Source organism: Dasypus novemcinctus, chromosome 13 (assembly GCF_030445035.2).
Source record: "Dasypus novemcinctus isolate mDasNov1 chromosome 13, mDasNov1.1.hap2, whole genome shotgun sequence".
Lineage (NCBI taxonomy): Eukaryota > Metazoa > Chordata > Mammalia > Cingulata > Dasypodidae > Dasypus > Dasypus novemcinctus.
This window is the reverse complement of record NC_080685.1, coordinates 13,910,106-13,930,541: the sequence shown is the minus strand read 5'-3', so window position 1 is coordinate 13,930,541 and position 20,436 is coordinate 13,910,106. Positions and strand designations below refer to the sequence as shown.

The 20,436-nt window shown below is 55.2% G+C and overlaps 1 protein-coding gene across 1 annotated transcript in view; it reads left to right on the top strand.

The window, feature by feature from the left end:
* The first annotated feature begins 427 nt into the window (after positions 1–427).
* The window catches only part of GPR137B (G protein-coupled receptor 137B), a 77,035-nt gene continuing 57,026 nt past the window's right edge, over positions 428–20,436 (top strand). The window contains exon 1 of the mRNA XM_058309500.2: positions 428–861. Coding sequence (XP_058165483.1) covers positions 493–861 — 369 coding nt within the window. The 5' untranslated portion in view covers positions 428–492. The remainder of the gene's footprint in view (positions 862–20,436) is intronic.

Genomic DNA, 20,436 nt, shown 5'->3' with positions numbered 1-20,436 from the left:
GGAGGCTGCGGGGTCCCTTCCGCGCCCCCCGTCGGGCTCCCCCAAACCCCGAAGCCGGTGTCGGGCGTCGCTGGGCGCCAGGCCGTTCCCGAGGGGGCCGTGGGCCGCACGAAGGCTTTCTTTTTCACGGCAAAAAAAAGACAAAAAAGGCCCCGCCAAGCGAGTTTGCCTACGAAAAGGATAAAGTCCCGCAAAGCGGCAGCGCAACAACGCGCGCTCGGCGCCCCCCGCGGCCGGCGGCCCAGGGCGGGGGTCGCGGGGCGCGGGGGTCGCGGGCGCGCGCGGGGGTCGGGGCGGCGCGGCCGGGCGCGCGGGGGCGGCGGGCGGGCACCGCCCCTCGCGGAGCACGGCGGCCGCGGGTCATGTGGTGCGCGGGGAGGAAGTGCGGCGCCGGCGGCCCAGGCCCGCGGCGGGCGGAGCGCGGGGCGCCCAGAGCCCCGGGGGGCGGCGGGCAGGCCGAGGCGGCGGGAGGCTGCCCGGCCCCGCGCCGCCATGCAGGCCCCGCCGTGGGACCCGCCACGCAACGACTCGCTGCCGCCCACGCTGACCCCGGCCGTGCCCCCCTACGTGAAGCTCGGCCTCACCATCGTCTACACCGTCTTCTACTCGCTGCTCTTCGTGTTCGTCTACGCGCAGCTCTGGCTGGTGCTGCGCTACCGCCACAAGCGGCTCAGCTACCAGAGCGTCTTCCTCTTCCTCTGCCTCTTCTGGGCCTCCCTGCGCACCGTCCTCTTCTCCTTCTACTTCAGGGACTTCGTGGCGGCCAATGCGCTCAGCCCCTTCGTCTTCTGGCTGCTCTACTGCTTCCCCGTGTGCCTGCAGTTCTTCACGCTCACGCTGATGAACCTGTACTTCACGCAGGTGAGTCGCCGCAGCCGCCGCGGCGGGCGGGCGGCGCCCGGCGGGGGCTTACCTGGCTGGGACTCACCTGGCGGGCGCTCACCTGGGGCGCTCAGCCGGCGGGGGACTCAACTGGCGGGCGCTCACCTGGCGCGCTTAGCTGGCGAGGGGCTCACCTGGCGGGCGCTCACCTGGCTGGGACTCACCTGGCGGGGGCTCACCCGGCGGGCGCTCACCTGGCTGGGACTCACCTGGCTGGGACTCACCTGGCTGGGACTCACCCGGCGGAGGCTCACCTGGCTGGGACTCACCCGGCGGAGGCTCACCCGGCGGAGGCTCACCCGGCGGAGGCTCACCTGGCTGGGGCTCACCCGGCGGAGGCTCACCCGGCGGAGGCTCACCCGGCGGAGGCTCACCTGGCTGGGGCTCACCCGGCGGAGGCTCACCCGGCGGAGGCTCACCTGGCTGAGGCTCACCTGGCTGGGGCTCACCCGGCAGGCGCTCTCCCAGCGGGGGCTCCCCCGGCGGGGGCTGGTGTCAGATCGTAGGACTGTGAGCGAAGGGAAGAGGCGCCGGATCTGGGGTCGCCTGAGTCCTGTCCTACTTGTAGGCCTTTCTCTCAGGTAATTCCCCCCTGCTGCCCCTTCCCATTCTTAAAGAGGCGAAAAAGAAGGAAGGTGAGGGCCGCCTTTAGCCCTACAGCACCCAGTCACGCCGCCTCCGCGCGGCCGGGCGCCAGAGGACGCCTACGGCTTCAGGCTCCCTTCAGAATTGGTACTGACGGAAGGTGTGCCCACCTGCGCGCCGCAACTTCCCCTCCACCCTCTCGTTCCAAAGCCCCCAACTCCAGCCTGCAGTCTCCACATTGGGCTACGACGCTGGCTTTTTTGCGCGATGGCAGATTGCGGCCGTCAGGGGGTTGCAGAGACGTTTTGAACCCCCGGGATAGGAGCGCTCTGAACTGGCAATTTACAGAGTCATTCCACAGAAATGCTCAACACCTGTCCCGCCGAACGCCCAGCTCCTGAGCTGCTGCAGCAGCGAGAGGCCAGGCTTGCTTATTCCAGAGGCCTGGAGAGAAAGCCCTGGAAGTTTACTGGGGCCCTTTTGTAGCACACAGGAATCATTTTATGAGGCATGTTGTTAAGAAGCTAATGGGAGAACATGCAAATTGGCTTGGCTGCTGCTTTACCTGTGATGGTTGCCTTAATGACAGTACAGTAAGTAATTGTGAAGCTCTTTGCAGTACTCTGTGAGGTCTTACACAAAGGTTTAATGACTTAATGCCATAATCATCATCATCGGCTCTGATCCCCATTAATTTTCCAAGCACTAAAATGCCCATTTTTTCACTAGGACTCTGCCCAAAGAAAGAGAGTTGCTTGGTGAGGGTGATTTAAGAGGTGTACAGTGGCAGAGGCCCTGTGCAAGCAGCCTTTCACTTTCTTTTAACAGGGTCTCTTTCTTAAGAGAAAGAGTCATAGATTGAAAAAAGAAAGCAAAGAAGTAAAAGGATAGCTTTGGCATAGTGGGACCCACCAACTGAAAATTTGAAGGAAACTCATGGTTAGAAAAAATAGCCTATGTAATATTTAGTAGATATTAAAGTCTTATCGAATCAGGTCTATCTTTGGAGCCTTCTTAAAAGTCCAGTATCTTTGCATATCTTTAGTCCACAAGTAATGCATATTGTGTGCACAAATACTATCTTTAAACCCTCAAACCAGTTCAGGCAGTCAGCTTCATTGCAGACGCTTCAGCTTTTTAATTGGACTGAAAGGGGTGGTTCTAGCAAGATGGGAAAGTCAGGGAAGTGCATCTTCCTTTGAGAAATTTAGCATTGGCAGTGTGGCACATTTAGATCTTTAGTCCCTTTTTGAGAAGAAAAGGAAAATGTAGGCAACTGCCATTGTTCTCTGGTAGTGTCACATGCAAAGGCTGAACTTAAAATTGAATCAAGGTAGCTGCCCATTTTCTGTCTCTCTGCTGGTTTGTGAATAAATGCTGAACGAGGGAGAGGGGCCAGGTGGACACAGGGCAAGGCCCAGCCTTCTTCATTAGCTCCCTGGACACTGGGCCCTACAGGAAGAGGCATCTCACCTGAGGGCACAAAGGGGCTGTCAGGAGAAGGTGGCACCTGAGTATATTGGCATCAAAGCCGTATCTTGGCTTCTTGATGGGGATCTGAAAATTTTGGAGTTATAAAGGGCCCACCGGCTCAGATACTGCACCCCTGTCTCCCCACATGCATGCATTCTCTTGAGCAGAGTTCTCAACTGCAGCTGCACAGGAGAGCTTTAAGAATTACCAATGCCAGGGCCCCAACTCGGACCAAGTAAATCAGATTTTGGGTGGGTGGGGGGAAGAGAGCAGATAACAGTTGAGAAGCAAGAGTTAGAGCTAGGCACCGTTCCAAGTGGTTTTTCTTACTCTTCGTCACAGTTCCCTGAAGAAAGTACTGGTATTGCCCCCATTTACAGAGGAGGAAACGGAGGCTTAGAGAGGTTAAATGACTTGCCCAAGGTCACATTTGTCAGTGCACAGCGACAAGATTCACACTCGCATCTGAGTGCAAGCTCTCGTAAGACCTCTTGCAATGGAAAAATAGACCCTATTCTGCCTTGTTCTGCAGGAGCTTGAAATCAAGTTGGGGAAAAACAAAGTGAACACACGCTCAGTTAATAAGGAATTTAACAGCATGTATAGTTAAGTATTAGCAAGATGGGACAAAACAGCGTAGACCCGAAAGTGCTCAGAAAAGGGTTGGATTTGCCGCCAGCAACCTGAGGTTGGGAGGATGGGAGGAGGAAAGGCAGGGAGGGAGCAGCAAAAGGCTGGAGCTGGGAAAGACTTGGAAGGGGAAGGAGAGGCCCAAGAGGTGGAGGCTTTTTTCTGTGGGGCCCACCTCCTTCCCGCCTGGCCCCAGGCTGGGGTCTGCTTCCTCAGCTCATTTAAGCCTCCCTGCAACCTGGTATGGAGGGGGTTACCTCTCCCCCCTGAGGGTCACAGACAGGAGGACACCTGCCCATGGGCCGTGCAGCCTGTGCCACCCCTGGCTGTGGGATGCCAGCAGTGCAGCCAGCCCCTGGGCTGATGCCACACTGCACAGCGACCTCTGCACGGTCACACATCTTCGGGGAACCCGTTAACTGAACAGGCCCAATTTCACTGACACCCCCCCCCCCCCCGCAAATCGCTGTTTCTATGCTCGGCTAAGTTAAGTCTCTTCTCCCCTAATGGCCTCTGCTGTGGATCCTACAGCTACAGCTTGCCAGGCAGTCTCGGTTATTAAAAACTTTGAACCTGACGTCCCTTTTAAATCTTCTCTTCCCCTGTCCAGCGCAGGCCAGGCTGGGCGCTCCAGAGGCTTGGAGAAGGGCTGGTCCTCTGCGCTTCGCCTCTCCTCTGCACCTTCTGCATCTGGCTTCTCCAGGGCTGGGCCAGGGTGAGGGCAGGGTGGTCCCTTGTGGCTCCTGGCCTGCATGCTCTGGGGCCTGGTGCTCTGCCTCAGCAGGGAATCCCCTTTCTCTGACCTCCGTTCCCCTTTTCATGATGCCGTGGGACTGCTGAGGTCCCCTCGCCCCCTTGGAGCCACACGCCGACTGCTTTTTCTCCCAGGCACACCGAGGAGTTCCCTTGTCACTCCCTGCCCTGGGGTCCTTCCCACCTGCAGAAATCCCCAGGTGAGAGCAGGTCCCGCCCTCCAATTCCTGGAGCCCTCAGACCTCCTGGCACACATCAGGCTCTCCCAAGGACACCCTTTGTACAATCCAGTTGACTCCAGCGCCTACACTGCAGGCTCCCAGCTCCGCAACCATCTGTCCAGGGAGGGAGGGTCCAGACTCCCCTTCTTCCCAATCCCATGAGCGATTCCTGCGGCACTTCTGCTGCACTGGATTTGTGTTCTGCCAGGAACACCGCTCTCCTAGCAAGCTTGGACTCTTTTCTCCCCTTCCCACTCTCCATCATCTGGCAAGACTGGGAGGTGGGGAGGTGGCCCGTGGTGCAGCTGGTTCCGCTGACCCCAGCAGGCTGTGTGTGGGCATGTGTATTCTAGTTTGCTAAAGGCTGCCAATTCAAAATACCAGAAATGAGTTAGATTGTGTAATGAGAATTTACTAGGGTAAGAGATTACAGTTCTGAGGCCGTGAAAATGTCCAAATCAGGGCATCATCAGAGATGCTCTCTCCTGACGGTCGGCTGCTGGTGATCCTGGACTCCTGCCACATGGCAAGGCACAATGACCGCCGGCCTCTGCCTGCCCCTCCGGCTCGTTTCTCCCCAGCTCAGCTGTGGGCCATCGAGCACATGGCTCCGTGCTCCTCTCCTCTCTCCTCTCTCCTTCTGGGCCTTACTGCTTCAGCTTTGGGCTGCTCAGCTGATTCCAGTCCTCTGGCCTCTCTCTCAGCCTCTTGGGGTTTCTCTTCCTGTGGCTGCAGGTAATCCTGGAGCCCTCTCTCACTTGGCAGGTGAAATGGCAGCTCTTCCTCTCCCCTTTTCTCCATTTATGTAAGACTCTGGTAAAGGATTCAGATCCACCCTGGGTTATGCAGTCTAATCAAAAGGTCCCTTTACTGAAACTAACCAAAAGGTCCCACGTGAATAGGTTTACATGAAGAGGAATGTGTTAGCTTAAGGACGTGATTTTCTGAGTACCCGAAAGACTGAAATCAGCACTGTGTATATATACATCAGGTTCCGGTGTGTGTGGCTTTTGGGAGCACAGTGTTGTTTCCAGCACCGCGCTCTGGAGCCACTCCTGGGGTATAGCCAACCTCCTGCTCAGTTCCCTGCTACACTAAGAAGCAGTGGGACCACGATGTGGACCTCAGCTTTTCACGTGAGCCTGTTCTTCTCAACGCCATGTCAAATCAAGTTTTAAATGGGGGGCTTCAGACAGCGAGGACCCTGTGCTCGTGGGGTCTTCTGGTGCCTCCCACCACTAGTTTTCAGAATAGAGGCTCAGAAGCCAAGGTGGTTTCCTGGGTGCCGGCATCTTCTGTGTCAGGGCAGCTTCTGGGCGAGGCAGGTCTCTCCACAGAGTGGGGGAGCAGGTGCGCCGTGGCTGTGCTCGCGGCCTGTCCCTGGGACAGCGTGTCTCCTGGCTTTCTCCCTCGATGAAGAGCCTGGCCCTTGACTCTCGTGCTCCCTGAGTCTGATCGAATGGGATGGGCTCAACTTCCCCCTGGTCCCGTCTGTCTTGAGCCCTGTGACAAATTCCTGCCGTGACAGTTGGGGTTGTTTGAGGAAGGAGCTGGAGAGGGGAACTCCCGGGGCAGGAGGGGGGCGGGGGGAGAAGTGGTGTGACCAAATGGACTCAGAGCTGGGACTTTACCGGGCAGTGCCTGAGGGCCTGCTCCGCTGTGGAACCTGCTGGGGGCTTCCGTCTTCCCCTCCACTCATCTGCAGCGTGTTTGTTACTCACGCTGCAGCCGTGAGATGGTCCCAGGGCTCATCGTGGGTGCTGGGCTGATGCAGGTTTGTGAATCAGGAGGCAGTCCTGGGCAGTGGAAGGAGCAGGGACTTCGCTGTCAGGGCAGACCCTGGCTTTGCCTCTTACCGCGGTAGCCACGGCCAGTCACTGGCCTCTCAGAGGCTACTTCTGCCCTGGGAAGATGAAAGTCATGATACATATCACACCGGTGGTAGCAGGTAGCCAACTGGACTGAGGCCCCCTTCTCTCCTCCTGTCCATAGCTCACACCAGCCCTGAGGCCCACCAAACCACAGTGCTGAGCGCTGGTCCCGACGCGACTCTGCCCTTTACCCACTCACCGCGTCATCAGATCAACTTTACCACCAAGTCGTACCTTCTATGGTTGTAAGATGGCAGTGACCTTGAAATGCCCTCCGGGGGAGTATGGCAAGTCTGGTTTCTGAAATCCGCAGCTCCCAAAACCTAGCGCTGAAGGGGTTTGTGAGAGCCCCTTACCCAGACGAGCTGCCCGGGGTCTGGGGAGGTTGAGCCACTGGTCAGGGGTCCGCAGGGGTGAGGTCTGGGGTCCCCCAGCTGCTCTGCGCTTGCTGCACACTCCACGCACCCAGGCTTGACGGGTGCCCTGGCTCTTGTACCTTGCCAGCAGGTAACGAGGAGGTAGCCGAAAGTGTAATTAGGGGCTGTCTCTGATCAGGGAGGTGGGTGGGCTGAGGAATAGGTGGGTTTCACCCTGGCTCTTGTCAGCAGGGTTAGTCAAGAGGATTTGTTGAACGCCTGCTGTGTGCCAAGCCCAAGTCTAGGAGTTGGGGACGTTGCGGTGAGGAGGGAAGCTTCGAGGCCCCTTGGTTCTTGGGCAGAAGTAGCAAGCTTAGGAACTCACAAGACAAGCCTCGGGCGGTCCCCAGGTATTCTACCTCAAAGCCGGGGCCACGTCGTCAGCCTCCCTGTTACCACACCTGGCCTCCCGGCCCCAGTGCTCGGTCTCCGGGTCCCTCCACCAAGACCCAGGAGAGGCTTCCATATTCGGATTCAGTTTACCACCCACCACCAGCCTCTGCCAGGAAGCAGCTTCCTAGTGTTACGTTTAACAAGGCCCAGGAAGAAGCCGTCCGGTTTTGCGGTCCGGTTTCCCGAGAGCGCCCTCTGAAGAACTGGGTTGCCCTTCTCTCTCCTCTCTCGTTGCTGCTTCAGTGCCTGAGGTGGGCTTGAGGGGAGCCAGGCTCAGGCCGTGCCCTCCCAGCCCTTGGAGACCCCTCCCAGTGCCATCCCAGATCCAACCCCGTTTACCCCCCAAACTTGAGGGCGCGGCAGCAGAGGCTGGGCTGCGCGCTGCGGGCCTCCTCCTGAGGGGACCTGTCCCCGGTCGCCACACGCCGCGGGCTCTTCCTGTCCCCTGCTCGCCTGCCTCTCCATGGGCCAGGCAAGCAGATTAGCCAGGGAGGCAGGGGGAGAGCACTTTCTTAGCACGCGTTTACCTCGGCAGCTTCTCAGAAGGCTTCGGGCACCAGCGCGCCCCCCACCAGAAGGCCGCTTCTGTGTTCCTAATCAGAACCCCCCGGGTGTTTAGTCCCTAGCTGGTGGGTGTCTCTGAGTGACAGGTAGCTGAGGGCTGACCAGAGAAGACATAACAAAATCGAAGGTTGCTTATCAAAATAATGTCAGGACGAGAGCCTTAGGTGCTTCATTTAAAAAAATTTTTTATTGTATCCATATTACAGGTTACTCTGTTAACACAAGACAGTTAAATCTGCTTTGGTCCTCTCTGCTGCAGGCTGAGGATGGATTTGGAGATTGTGGGGCAGAGGAAAGGAACCGTTTTGCTGGCAGTTGAAGACAGTCCTTGCTTTGGGGGCTGGTCCCTCATCGTTGTTTTGTCAGTTGTCCAGCGCAGGCCCAAAGGACTGGAGAGCAGGAGGTGGCCGCAACGCCGCTGGGGTCAGGTCTCTGCCGGCACAGGGACCATCCAAAGATTTAAGTCTCTGAGAAATACACTTAACAGGGACACTGAAAACTGTAGGCTAAGTACAAGGAGAAGAAGCATGGTTAGGGGACTTATAAAGGCATACAGCGGTCTCATAGTGGGGAAATAGATTTCCATATATTCCCAGCTGGGGCCTGCGCAGGGCTGTGGATTGAGGCCGTGGGGCCTGTGGCAGCAGCCGAGGTCCCTTGAGCCCTCGGTTCTGGATCCTTGGGCTTTTGAAAGCAGCAGAATCGCGTAATCCTAGGAGACGCTTCTGTAAACAAGATCCTGTTTGCTTCGCATTTCCAGTGAGGAGAAGAGCCGCTTCCCTTCCCGGCTGGAGGGACTGCTTGGCTCTGACATTTCGGCTGCTCGGTTTCCTCAGGGGACAGAAATGCCCTCCGCAGACTTCCAGAACGGCGCCCTAGGCTCAGGCCACGGCCGGGGCCCTCAGAGGCTTGGCGATATTTTGCCTTTTACTCCTCCCGTGTTGAAAGGCTAGAGTCTCGTACACCCCTGAGGACGGACGAAGTCCGAGTGGTTTTACGTGGCGAGTGGATCGATTCCCTTGAACCTGCTCGTGGAGGGCCGCCGGGAAGGGCCTGGCAAAGCGTGTTCGCGGAAATACCGTAGGTCTTTTGGGCCACGTGTGGTTTCTATTGCGTGTATATATATATTTTTATAAACAACCCTTTAAAGAGTGAAAATCACTGTTAGCGCAAAGGCCACACGAAAACAGGCTGTGGGCCAGCCCGGGCCCCCGCGCCCTGGTTTGCCGCCCCCTGGCTTAGGGCAGACCCGCTGTCTGTCTTGGAGACCCCGCCCGCCGCGCTCTGCTCCTGGAGCTGGGGTGGTCTGGGGCGGGCGCTGGCTCTCTCGCTCAGGGAACAAGCCCCGTCTAGCGTCTCGGGTTGGCTGGGCTCTGTGGAAGATGAGGAAGTCGTGATTTCTGACCCCGAGGACCACGGTCTGCTGGGAAGGACAGATGTCAGCAGACACGGGAGCCCCATGCGCCTCACGCTGCCGCGGCAGGCGGCGGGGTGGGGAGGCGCGGAGAGGGCCGCCCGGCGGAGACCTGGGGGTGCGCCTGCCCCAGCCCACGGCCCTCCTCTTGCGTGGAAGAACGACGTGCTCTCAGAAACTGCTGCCCCCAGGGTCCTCTCCTGGGGGCCACTCTGCTGCTCGCGCTGGAGCCCGGCTTCCCCGACCTCACAGCCGCTGGAGGACGGGCGTCCGTCCGGGGTGACGGGGTGGTCTTGCTATGGCCGCGGCTGATGGTGGGCGCGGGACGCCGGGAGCCGGGGTGCGGGGGCCACCTGCCTTTCTGAGAAGGGGGCACGCGTGTGTCCACTGCACAGGACCCTGGTCTGCCCCGGCTTTTCCAAAGTAGCGGTGAGGCGCGGTCAGGGACGCGCAGACGCGTGTCATTCATTCAACACGTTTTCAAGTGCCTGTTACACGCCAGACACTGCGTAGACTTTGGGTTAAGGTCACACGTGGCTCCTGCCTTCGTGGAACTTAGAGTTAGCAGGGAAAACAGACTTTAACTTCTATTGGGCGCAGTTGGCCAGCTTTATTTAGTGAAATCGTGGCATGCTGCCACCGAATGTGGGATGTTTTCAGTGGAAGGTTAGCAGGCTTAATTCTTTCCTTTCTCTCTCTCTCTGCGTCTTCCTTTAGGATACATTTTTAAAATAAAAGAACCCACGATTTTGGTATTATTTAAGTGCAAGTCAGATGTGTTTGTAGTAAATCTCAAACAGTGAAAATATTTCCCCAACCCCCGTAGTCCCTGTGAAGGAAGGCGGGTGCTGTGGAAGGGAGAGTTCTTAGGTCGGAGCTCCTTCTCGTAGTCTGGGCCTTTGGATTGTGCCCCCACCATTGCTCGAGGGCCTTTTCAATTCCTGGGTTTCTCTGGGGGATGAAGTTTCGACCTTGGGTTCACACAAGGGGGTGCCCTCTGACCGAGCAGCTTCTGGGGTGACCAGGAGAGGCCGCCTGGCTGGTCTTGGGTTGTGGGGGGGAAGCCAGCCCGGCCCACCCTCCCTGGTTCCTGCTCCAGTGTAGGCTGGAGCCTCTGGCCTGCGCTGATCTGCCTACGGCAGCTTCCTGGAGGCCACACCAGCGTGTGGATAGAAAGGCAGGCCTGGGAGAAGCACTCAGCTTCCTGCTCCACTCCCGGGGGCCACGCAGGCGGTGCGTGCCCACGTCCCCATGGCAGCCCGGCTGCCTTCCAGGTGCTGGAAGGCAAATACGACACCCTCCCCGAGCCATCTCCCCTCGGGTGGGACGTTTCGGTTCCTTTGATCGTTCCTCATGTGGTGTGGGCTTGGTCCCTCCCCGTCCAGGTCCCTGTGTCTGAAGGCCCTTCCCGGTGTCGTGGGCTGGTGGCAGGTCTGAGCGCTGCACGCCCCCGTGAGGAGTTCCTCTTTCACCGTGTGGCTTCCTCAGGCAGGGCCAAGAGGCGTCATCCACTCAGACCTGCGTCCTGTAAGGGGAAGAGTTCCAAGAGACAGCCAGAACCTCAGAATGCCCCTCGTTTCCGAGGCCCACGGTGGAATGAGGGAGGAGTTTTCACTGCTGACAGTGTGGTGTTCGCCTAATTTCCCCAGGATTGGGGTAAAGAAGGCGAAGTAGCCAACCCTTCTCCTTCAGGAGGTCCTGGGCCGGGCCAGCGCTAGCCTAGGCCTCGGCTTTCCCCTGGTGAGAGGCGTGTCCTCCCTGCTGTGCCTGCGTTCCTGTGTATTCGGAAGACGTCTGGGTGGGCTCTGACCGGTCAAGCCTGAACTGAAGTGGCAGGAGCGCTTAAGAAACATAAAGACGATAATTGCCCCTTGTGTGGCCACAGCCCTTTCCGCTCAGGAGACTGGCGGGGGAGAAACCGGTCTGGGAGGCCCATCTGAATTATTAGTCTCCACCGCTGAGCCCGAGCCAGGGACACAGAGGGAGGGGCCTGCCGAGAAGCCTCCACCCCGCCGGCAGCAGGGCAAGTGACCCTGTCAGGGGCTGCTGGGCCCAGCTCCCTGCACCCGCCACCCCGACAGGTAGGGCCAGGTAGGGCCCACCCACCCGGGAGCAGGACTGCGGCCATGGGCCCCAGGGGACGGAGCGCACAGGCTGCCCGTGGGAGGGCACACGGGGCGTCACAGGACATTCAAAGTCGAGGGCTCCTTCGTGAATATTCATCCTCACCCTGTTATCTCGCAGGTAGACACCGCGGCCCAGGAAGGTAGACAGTTAACCAGGGCAAGCCGAGCAGGTGAATGCGGGCTCGTCAGTCGTGCTCCTGAGTCCAGGTGCCCGGGTGACGAGAAGGCACAGCAAAGCCGGGACACCGGAGGCCGGGGGCTGCTTGTCCTCAAATGGGGCTCGAGAGCCTCTGGGCAGGCGGGGCCGCTGCCTCGTTGTTTGGACCCTGCAGCTGCGTCCCCCCCTGCGCTGCCCGCTGGGCGGCCCACCCAGAGGGTTAGGGCCCAGCCGAGTTCTGCCTCCTCAAGCCGGGGGGCTGATGGGGGTGTTCGCCTTAGTGTCTAGGGCTGCTGCGGCAAAGCACCACCAGCCGGGCGGCTTACTGCACCCGGTGCTGGAAGCTGGGGGTCTGACATGGCGGGCGGGCCACCCCCCGGCGGGCCCTGGGGGTCTGACATCGCGGGCCGCCCACCCCCGGCAGGCTCCGGGGGAGACTCCGGCTTCTGTGAGCGCCCGCACGTCCCTCATTCGCCGCCTCCGTCTCCCCGTGGCCTCCTGGCGTCTGCACCTGCGGCCGCCTCTCCCTCTTTTTTTTTTTTCCAAAGATTTATTTATTTCTCTCCCCTTCCCTCCCGCTGTCTGCTCTCTGTGTCCATTCACTGTCCTTCTACGTCCACCTGCATTTTCCGGTGGCACCGGGAATCTGTGTTTCTTTTTGTTGCTTCATCTTGCTGCGTCAGCTATCCGTGTGTGCAGTCCATTCCTGGACAGGCTGTGCTTTTTTTCACGTGGGGCGGCTCTCCTCACGTGGCACGGCACTCCTTGCGCACAGCAGCACTGTGCATGGGCCAGCTCAGCACATGGGCCGGGAGGCCCTGGGTTTGAACCCTGGACTCCATATCGTAGATGGACGTTCTGTCAGTTGAACCTTGTCCGCTTCCCACCTCTCCCTCCTTGGGGACAGCAGGCAGGTGGACGCCGGCCCTGAACGCGTCCCTTCTGCAAAAACACTTGCCGGAGGAGGTCCTGTGCTGCGGCTCCGCGTGGGCATGACCGTTGGGGAGCCCCTCTTCGAGCCCTCATGGTGCTGTTGGTTGGAGTCTCACTTGGGCTAACAAGGGTGGGGAGGCCCTCGGGAGGCGCGGGGCGGGTGCAGAGGAGAGACCCGTGACCACGGAGAGCGCCCTGGCCAGGAGGAGCATGCTTGGTGAGGCTGTGCCCCGGGCTTCACCGGGCACACTCTGGGGGGCACATGCACCCCTGAAGCAGGACTCTTCTGGGCCAGGCAGGACACGGGGCGGTGGAGTTGGCAGGAGCGCCTGGGGCTCTCAGAAGCCACGTGAGCCTTCGCGGGTCCCAAGCTCACATGGGAAAGCAGCCTGCCGAGCGCGGGGGGCTCGGTGCCCCAGGAGGCCAGCAGGCAGAGCAGGAGGCCCCCCTCAGGCCCTCACAGAGGCCAGAGCCGGTGCGGGCAGCCCTGACCCCGAGGCCCGGGACCGAGCAGACCTGGGCTCCATCGGGGAGTCCTGCACCCCAGAATCGTCTGGCATGGAATTCCTCCTCTTTCTTTCGCGGGCTTCCTTAGCGCTAGTAAAATGGGGAAAGAATGACTGGTTTACTTCATCTGGTAAACATTCAGCCTTGTAACTGCTTAGAGCGTTGAATCAAAGAACTCAAAAGGGGAAAATCTGCTGCTTCACACGAATTCCTTTCTGTGGACAAAAGCCCTGGTGCAGTAGAAAACAAGTCCAGCAGAATAGAAGCCCCGAGTCAGCGCCTTCTGTTACAGGGTGGACGGCTGGGCCGTGCCTGCCGGGGGAGGTGCTGCCAGCTGGGTTTGCGTTTGGCTGCCTCCAAACAGGCCACACTGAGCCGGGGTGTCGCCGAGGGGGCGTCGTTTTACCAGCGGAGCCCCGCGGTGGGGGGCCAGGGCTGGGTAGCAGGCCGCCTTCTTGGGACGCCGCGTTCCTCCTCACGCCTGGCATGCCGGGGCTGCAGATGGGTGCTGCACCCTCAGGGTCACCCCGCGTTCCAGGCAGGGAAACAAGAAGGGGAGGGAAGGAGGAAGCTGGCTCTTTCAGGGAGGTTGGAGCTTTTCTAGAAATGCCCAGTAGACGTCTGCCTGTGTGTCGCTCGAGAATCCCGTCACACGGCCGCTCCGCTGCAGGAACGCGTTTTAGCTGGCTGCATCGCTCTTCTCAAATTTGGGGTTCCATGAGGTGAAAAGGGGGGGAGGGGGCCGGCCCCAGCACGGGAATAACTGCACACCAGGGCCACCACACGAATACTTACGCTGGGGTGCACGGAAGCCTGCCTGCTCCCCGTTTTCCCCATTCCTGCCTCCATTCGGAGAAGAAAATCTAGAAAAAAAGTTGCTTGCCACGTAATCCCTTAATTTTTTCCCTCCTTTGACACAGGTTCCACTCACTCTCGTGGGTCTCCCTTGGCCAAGACTGTGTGACTTTGCCAGATGCTTGTGTAAATTCTGATCAGCCTTTCTCAGATATTTTAAGTTGTCTTTTTTTTTTTTTTCAATTTAAGATTTATTTATTTATTTATTTCTCTCCCCTTCTCCCCCCCACCCCAGTTGTCTGTTCTCTTTGTTTGCTGCGTCATCTTTGTCTGCTTCTGTTGTTGTCAGCGGCACAGGAATCTGTGTTTCTTTTTGTTGCGTCATCTTGTTGTGTCTGTTCTCCGTGTGTGCAGCACCATTCCTGGGCAGGCTGCACTTTCTTTCATGCTGGGTGGCTCTCCTTACGGGGCGCACTCCTTGCGCGTGGGGCTCCCCTACACAGGGGGCACCCCTGCGTGGCACGGCACTCCTTGCACGCATCAGCACTGTGCGTGGGCCAGCTCCATACGGGTCAAGGAGGCCCGGGGTTTGAACCTTGGACCTCCCATGTGGTAGACGGACGCCCTAACCACTGGGCCAGGTCTGCTTCCCCAAGTTGTCTTTTTAAAATATAAATATCTTTCGATTAAACTATCCTTCTGCACCTTGTGCTGCTTCTTGCCATCAGGAGACATTATTAGTTATGTCTGTTCCTTTCAAACCCCTTTTATGCAAGTAGAAAATGAGCGTGTCTCTGCGTTTCCTCTGCCTCGGGAGGGAACCTTCCAGGCAATCTTGAGCGACAGGCCGTGGGGGAAGAGGCAGGGAGGACCTGGCCATTCTCAGCCCCTGGCTGCCTCTGTCTGTCCCGCTTCTTCTTCAGGCGTCGTCGTCGTCTCTCAGCTGGCCATTTCCTTCTGGGGTCCATGAGCTCAACTGGCCCTGGGTGCTGGACCGGAGGCCCGTATGTGAAATTTGAAGGGACAGAAGCCGCTAAGGGGAGATGGGCAGAGGCACCTCCCCGGCCCCTGCCTCCTCGGACAGCCGGCCTCAGCGCCCCTCCCCTAGAGCCGCCCTTTTCGCTTCTCGAGGGACTGCTGAGGGAAGCAGTGGGGTCCCCGTGGGTGCACAGGGTGGGGTCCCTATGGGTGGGCGCCAGTGCGGGAGGAAGCAGCGTGGAGAAATAAAGGCTGAGGCAGCTGGCTGTTGGCCATGGCCGCAGGTGACCGGCACCTAGGGGTTTGCCTAATTTCCCGACGCAGCAGGAAGTGGGCTGCGCGAGGAGCCCAGGAGAGCAGGGGCTGCGAGTGTCACTGCCTCCTAACCTCCTGGGCACAAAGGTTCCTTTTATGGTCAAGAAAATGCTTAGCCCCACCGTTTAGTGCTTACATGTTTAGAACCTTTGTCTGGAAACGCAGATAAGGAATCATAACTAGAGCAGCAGACGCTTGTACGGTACATATTAGGTGGCATCAGTGGACACAGGGTCTAAGTGCACTACGTCACCTGGTCTGCACAAAACCTAATACGGCGTAAAAAACCATGCAAGACTGTATTATATATATATATTTTTAAAGATTTATTTATTTCTCTCCCCCCCCTTGTCTGCTCTCTGTGTCCATTCGCTGTGTGTTCTGTGTCTGCTTGTATTCTTGTCAGCGGCACGGAATCTGTGTTTCTTTTTGTTGCGTCTTCATCTTGTGTCAGCTCTCTGTGTGTGTGGCGCCATTCCTGGGCAGGCTGCACTTTCTTTCACTCTGGGCAGCTCTCCTTACGGGGCGCACCCACTGTGCATGGGGCTCCCCTACGCAGGGGACACCCTTGCGTGGCAAGGCACTCCTTACACGCATCAGCTCTGCACGTGGCCCAGCTCATCACACGGGTCAGGAGGCCCTGGGTTTGAACCCTGGACCTCCCATGTGGTAGGCGGACGCTCTATCAGTTGAGCCAAACCTGCTTCCCTATTGTTTAAGAGTATCTGCATCTATAGCTGAAGTATCCCCCTGCCTCGGTGTAACACCAAGTTCTGTCAGAGTGGCGGGGAGGAGAGTGGAATCTGGGAGACGTATGCAGGGGATTCAACTGTGTCATTTTTATTTATTAAAAATAATTAAACAAAACTGGAGCAAACATGGCAAAGTGTTAAGGGTTGACCAAACTGAGTGGTGGGTGTATGAATATTTAATTTATTTTTCTGTGTGGACATGAAATATTTGGTAATAAAGTTAAAAACCTACATATTTGTAAACATTTTGAAATGAGTGTGCATTTTATTCATTGTGACACCCCCACACGTTTGGAAAATAGTACATGTGTGAAACACAGTTTCTTTACGTGGGTCACGTTAGCTAGGAGGGTTCATAAAAACAAAAGGGCAACAGAGAAATTGGGAGTAAGTGGGAGCTGAGAAGCGCAGTGCTTCCCGTGGATATCCCTGACGCCAGCTCTGCTGAAGAAGAGGTGACCTGCCTTTCGCTGAGGGCTCGGGGAGCTCTCATGCCCACAGGTGGGCTGCTGCCAGGAGTGGTCAGGGGACAGTCGTAAAAAGTCGTCGTAAAAGCGACTTAGTTAATAGGAGAAAAAATAGGCAGGGAGGAGAGTTCAAAGGGTGGGAGCAGAAGCAGGGACGCTTGAGAAGACTGATTTACGAAGGGAGGCAGGCAGAGTGCAGCAGCTGCTTCCAAAGCGTCCCCACGTCCCTCGAACAAAGACGTCACAGGCGGGCCTTTGGGCCCTCCCGCGTCATTTTAAAGGGGAGATGAGGAGTTCGGGGTCATGAGGGCACGCCACGTGCTCAAGGCGTGGGCGAGAGGTGACCCTGACCCATTTTCGCAGTGCTCAGCAGAGCTGGGAAGCCGATGCCCGGTCTCCTGTTTCCCCCCACCCCCGACCTATGGGGACGGTCCCTCACTGCAGCCCTGAACTAAGTCTTTACAGCGTACTTGGAGATGCAAACATCACTCAGTCCTCGAATCCGGAATTAAGCCTTCAGGAAAAGCCACCTAGTTTTCCTGTCATGGGCAGGGTTCTAGGTAGGACTTTTAAAAGCAGTAGGGAGGACACCAAGACCGAAAGGAATTTGCTGATGGGGGAAGAAGTGTTTCGTTTCCCTTCCTCTCCCTTCCGCGTCCTCTGGCCCTGGCTGCTTCCCACCTGCCTGCAGACCTGCTCGGGGCTTCCAGTCTTAAAAGTGAGGCCCTGGCACCCTTGAATCGTCTCCCCCCTCTTCTCCCAACCACGCTTTTCCAGAGGGGTCTGTGCTCTAGAATTGACACACCCCTCCCACTTCCTCCTGCCCCCTGCCACCCCCCTCCAAGGGGTCTCACGAAGCTGCCAGAACCTTCCTTCTGGCCAAACCCAAGCCATCTTCCAAGCTGATCCCAGTTAACCCCTGGACAGCATTTGACCCCCTGCTCTTTGCCCCAGGAGTCTCTCCCTTGGCAGTCCTGAGCCCTTGGCTACCCTGTGCCCCCTTTTCCTCCTCTCTACTGCTTTGACTTAATTTTTAACAACATTGATATGTAATTCTCATTCCATACAATTCAGCCACTTACAGTGTACAATACAATGGGTTTTACTGTCTTCTCAGAGTTGTGTAACATCGCTACAATCAATTTAGACTATCCCACCACCCCACAAAGAAGCCTCATACCCCTTAGCAGTCGCTCCTCATTTCTCCCCCATCCCCCAGCCCTAGGGAACAACTGTTCTACTTCCTCTCTCTGGATTTGCCTGCCTTGGACATTTCATAGAGAGGAATTCATATGTGGCCTTTGTGTCTGGCTTCTCTCCCTTAGCTTGTTTTCAAGGTTCATTCCTGTTGTAACATGTATCAGAACTTCATTTCTGTTTCTTTTTTTTAGGAGGTACCAGGGGTTGAACTCAGGACTTTGTACATGGGAAGCAGGCGCTCAACCGCTTGAGCTACATCCTCTCCCCTCATTCCTTTTTATGCCTGAATAATATTCCATTGTGTGGACATACCTCATTTCATCCATTCATCAGTTGATGAACATTTGGGTTGTTTCTACTTCTTGCTTATTAAGAAAATTGCTACTCTAAACATTTGTGTACAGAGTTTGTGTGGACATGTGCTCTTTTCTCTCCTATACCTAGGAGTGGATTTGCCAGCTCATAAGGTAATATGTTTAACCTTTTGACCACATGTTTTACATTCCCACCAGCACTGTATGAGGGTACTAATTTCTCCATATCCTTGTCAACACTTGTTAAGATCTGTCTTTTTTTATTGTAGCCATTCTAGTGGGTGTAGAGTGGTACCTCACTATGCATTTCTATTTGCATTTCCCTGATGGCTAATGATGTTACATATCTTTTCATGTATTTATTGGCTATTTATATTTTTTTCAGATCCTTTGCCCAGTTTTTTCGTGAGTTGGTTGTCTTTTTATTGTCGAGTTGTAGGAGTTCTTTATATTTTCTGTATACTAGATCCTTATCAGATACATGCCTTGCAAGTTTCTTCCCATTTTGTGGGTTGAATTTTGAATTTTTTGATGGTGTCCTTTGAAGCGCAAAATTTTTAAGTTTGATACAGTCTGGTATATTTATTTTTCCTTTTGTTGCTTGTGCTTCTGGTATCATATCTAAGAAACCATTGCCTAAACAAGGTCATGAAGATTGAAGCCTGGTTTTTTTTCTGAAATTTTTTTTATAGTTATAGCTTTTATATTAGGTCTTCGATCCGTTTTGAATTTTCTTTAATGATGTGAAATAGCAGTGTAACTTCATTCTTTTGCATGTAGATATATTAATACAATAGTCCCAACACCATTTGTTGAAAAGGCTATTCTTTCACCATTAAATGGTCTTTCTACCCTTGTTGAAAATCAGTTGACTATAAATGTATGGATTTCTTTCTGGACTCTCAATTCTACTCCATCGAACTATATCTGTCCTTATGCTAGTGGTATAGTGTCTTGATTATTGTAATTTTGTAGTAAGTTTTGAAACCATGAAGTGTTAGTCCAACTTTGTTCTTTTTCTTGATTGTTTTGGCTATTCTGGGTTGCTTGGATTCCCATATGAATCTGATTATCAATTTCTGCAAAACAGCCAGCTGGGATTTTGATAGGGACTACATTAGAATCTATAGATCAATTTGGGGTATATTGCCATCTTAGCAATAGTAAGTGTTCCAGGCCATGAACATGGGATGTCTGGATGTCTTTCCATTTAGTCAGGTCTTTAATTTCTTTCAACAATGTTTTTGTTTTTTGTTTTTAGAATAAAAAAGAGTTATGCACTTCTTTGGTTAAATGTATTCCTGAGTATTTTATTCTTTTTGATGCTATTGTAAATGAAATTTTCATAATTTTCTTAATTTCATTTTCAGATTTTTTTGTTGCCTCTATACAGAAATAGCATTGATTTTTGTGTATTCATCTTGCATCCGGCAACTTTGCTGACTTTATTTGTTTATAGTTATTTAGCAGATTTCTTAGAATATTCTACTTATTTATTTTTTAAAGATTTATTTTTTATTTATTTCTCCCCCCCCCCCAGTTGTCTGCTCTCTGTGTCCATTCACTGTGTGTTCTTCTGTGTCCACTTGCATTCTTATCAGTGGCGCCAGGAATCTGTGTCTCTTTTTGTTTCATCATCTTGCTGCATCAGCTCTTCATGTGTGTGGTGCTACTCCTGGGCAGGCTGCGCTTTTTTTTGCACGGGACAGCTCTCCTTGCAGGGTACACTTCTTGCATGTGGGGGCTCGCTTAACGCAGGGGACACCCCTGCGTGGCATGGCACTCCTTGCGCGCATCAGCACTGTGCATGGGCCAGCTTACCACATGGGTCAGGAGGCCCTGGGTTCAAACTCTGGACCTCCTATATGGTAGGTGGACACCCTAGCCGTTGAGCCATATCTGCTTCCCTAGAGTGTTCTAGTTACAAGATCATGCCATTTGCAGATAGATAGTTTTGCTTCTTTCTTTCCAGTCTGGATTCCTTTTATTTCTTTTTCTTGCTGATTTGCCCTGGATAGAACCTGCAGTACAGCATTAATAGAAGTGGCAAGCACAGATATCCTTGTCTTGTTCCTTAGCTGTCAGTATTTCACCATTAAATATTAAATATGATGCAGCTGTGGGTCTTTCCTCCCTTCTTTAATACCACTAATGGCTTGACTTAGCCTGCCTCTCTTCTTTCTCCTCACTCACATGGGTGACTGATTAGCCTGTTAAATGCCGCACAACTGAAAGAGCATCTTTCTCTCAAACTCCCTCCTGGCGCACTAAATTCCACGGCGAACCTTCAAACTATCAAGCCCCGATTTCTACCTGTGCTCCAAGGACTATCCCACAAAGGAGTAGAGAAGCAGGGTCGGGGGGGGGGGGGGAGGCACAGATAAACAGGTAGCTCTTCTCTGTCCCTGCTTCTATTTTCCATTTATTTATATTACCTCTTTTATTTGGTGGGGGATTTAAGTAAACGTCCATAAGGAAGATTCCGTTAAAGATCGAAAACTGCTGCTCTGCATAGTCCGTCTCTCCTCTTTGCTCACAACAGCTAGTCAGTGCCCACATACTCTAGTTTTTTTTTTACATCCAGAGCCTTAAAAGATTTTCCTTCATTTTCACCTCCTGTACCAACACGTTGTCCTCTAGTCCTTTGCTTCTGGTCCCTGGCCCCTCCTCCCCTTTTTGAAGCACAGTTC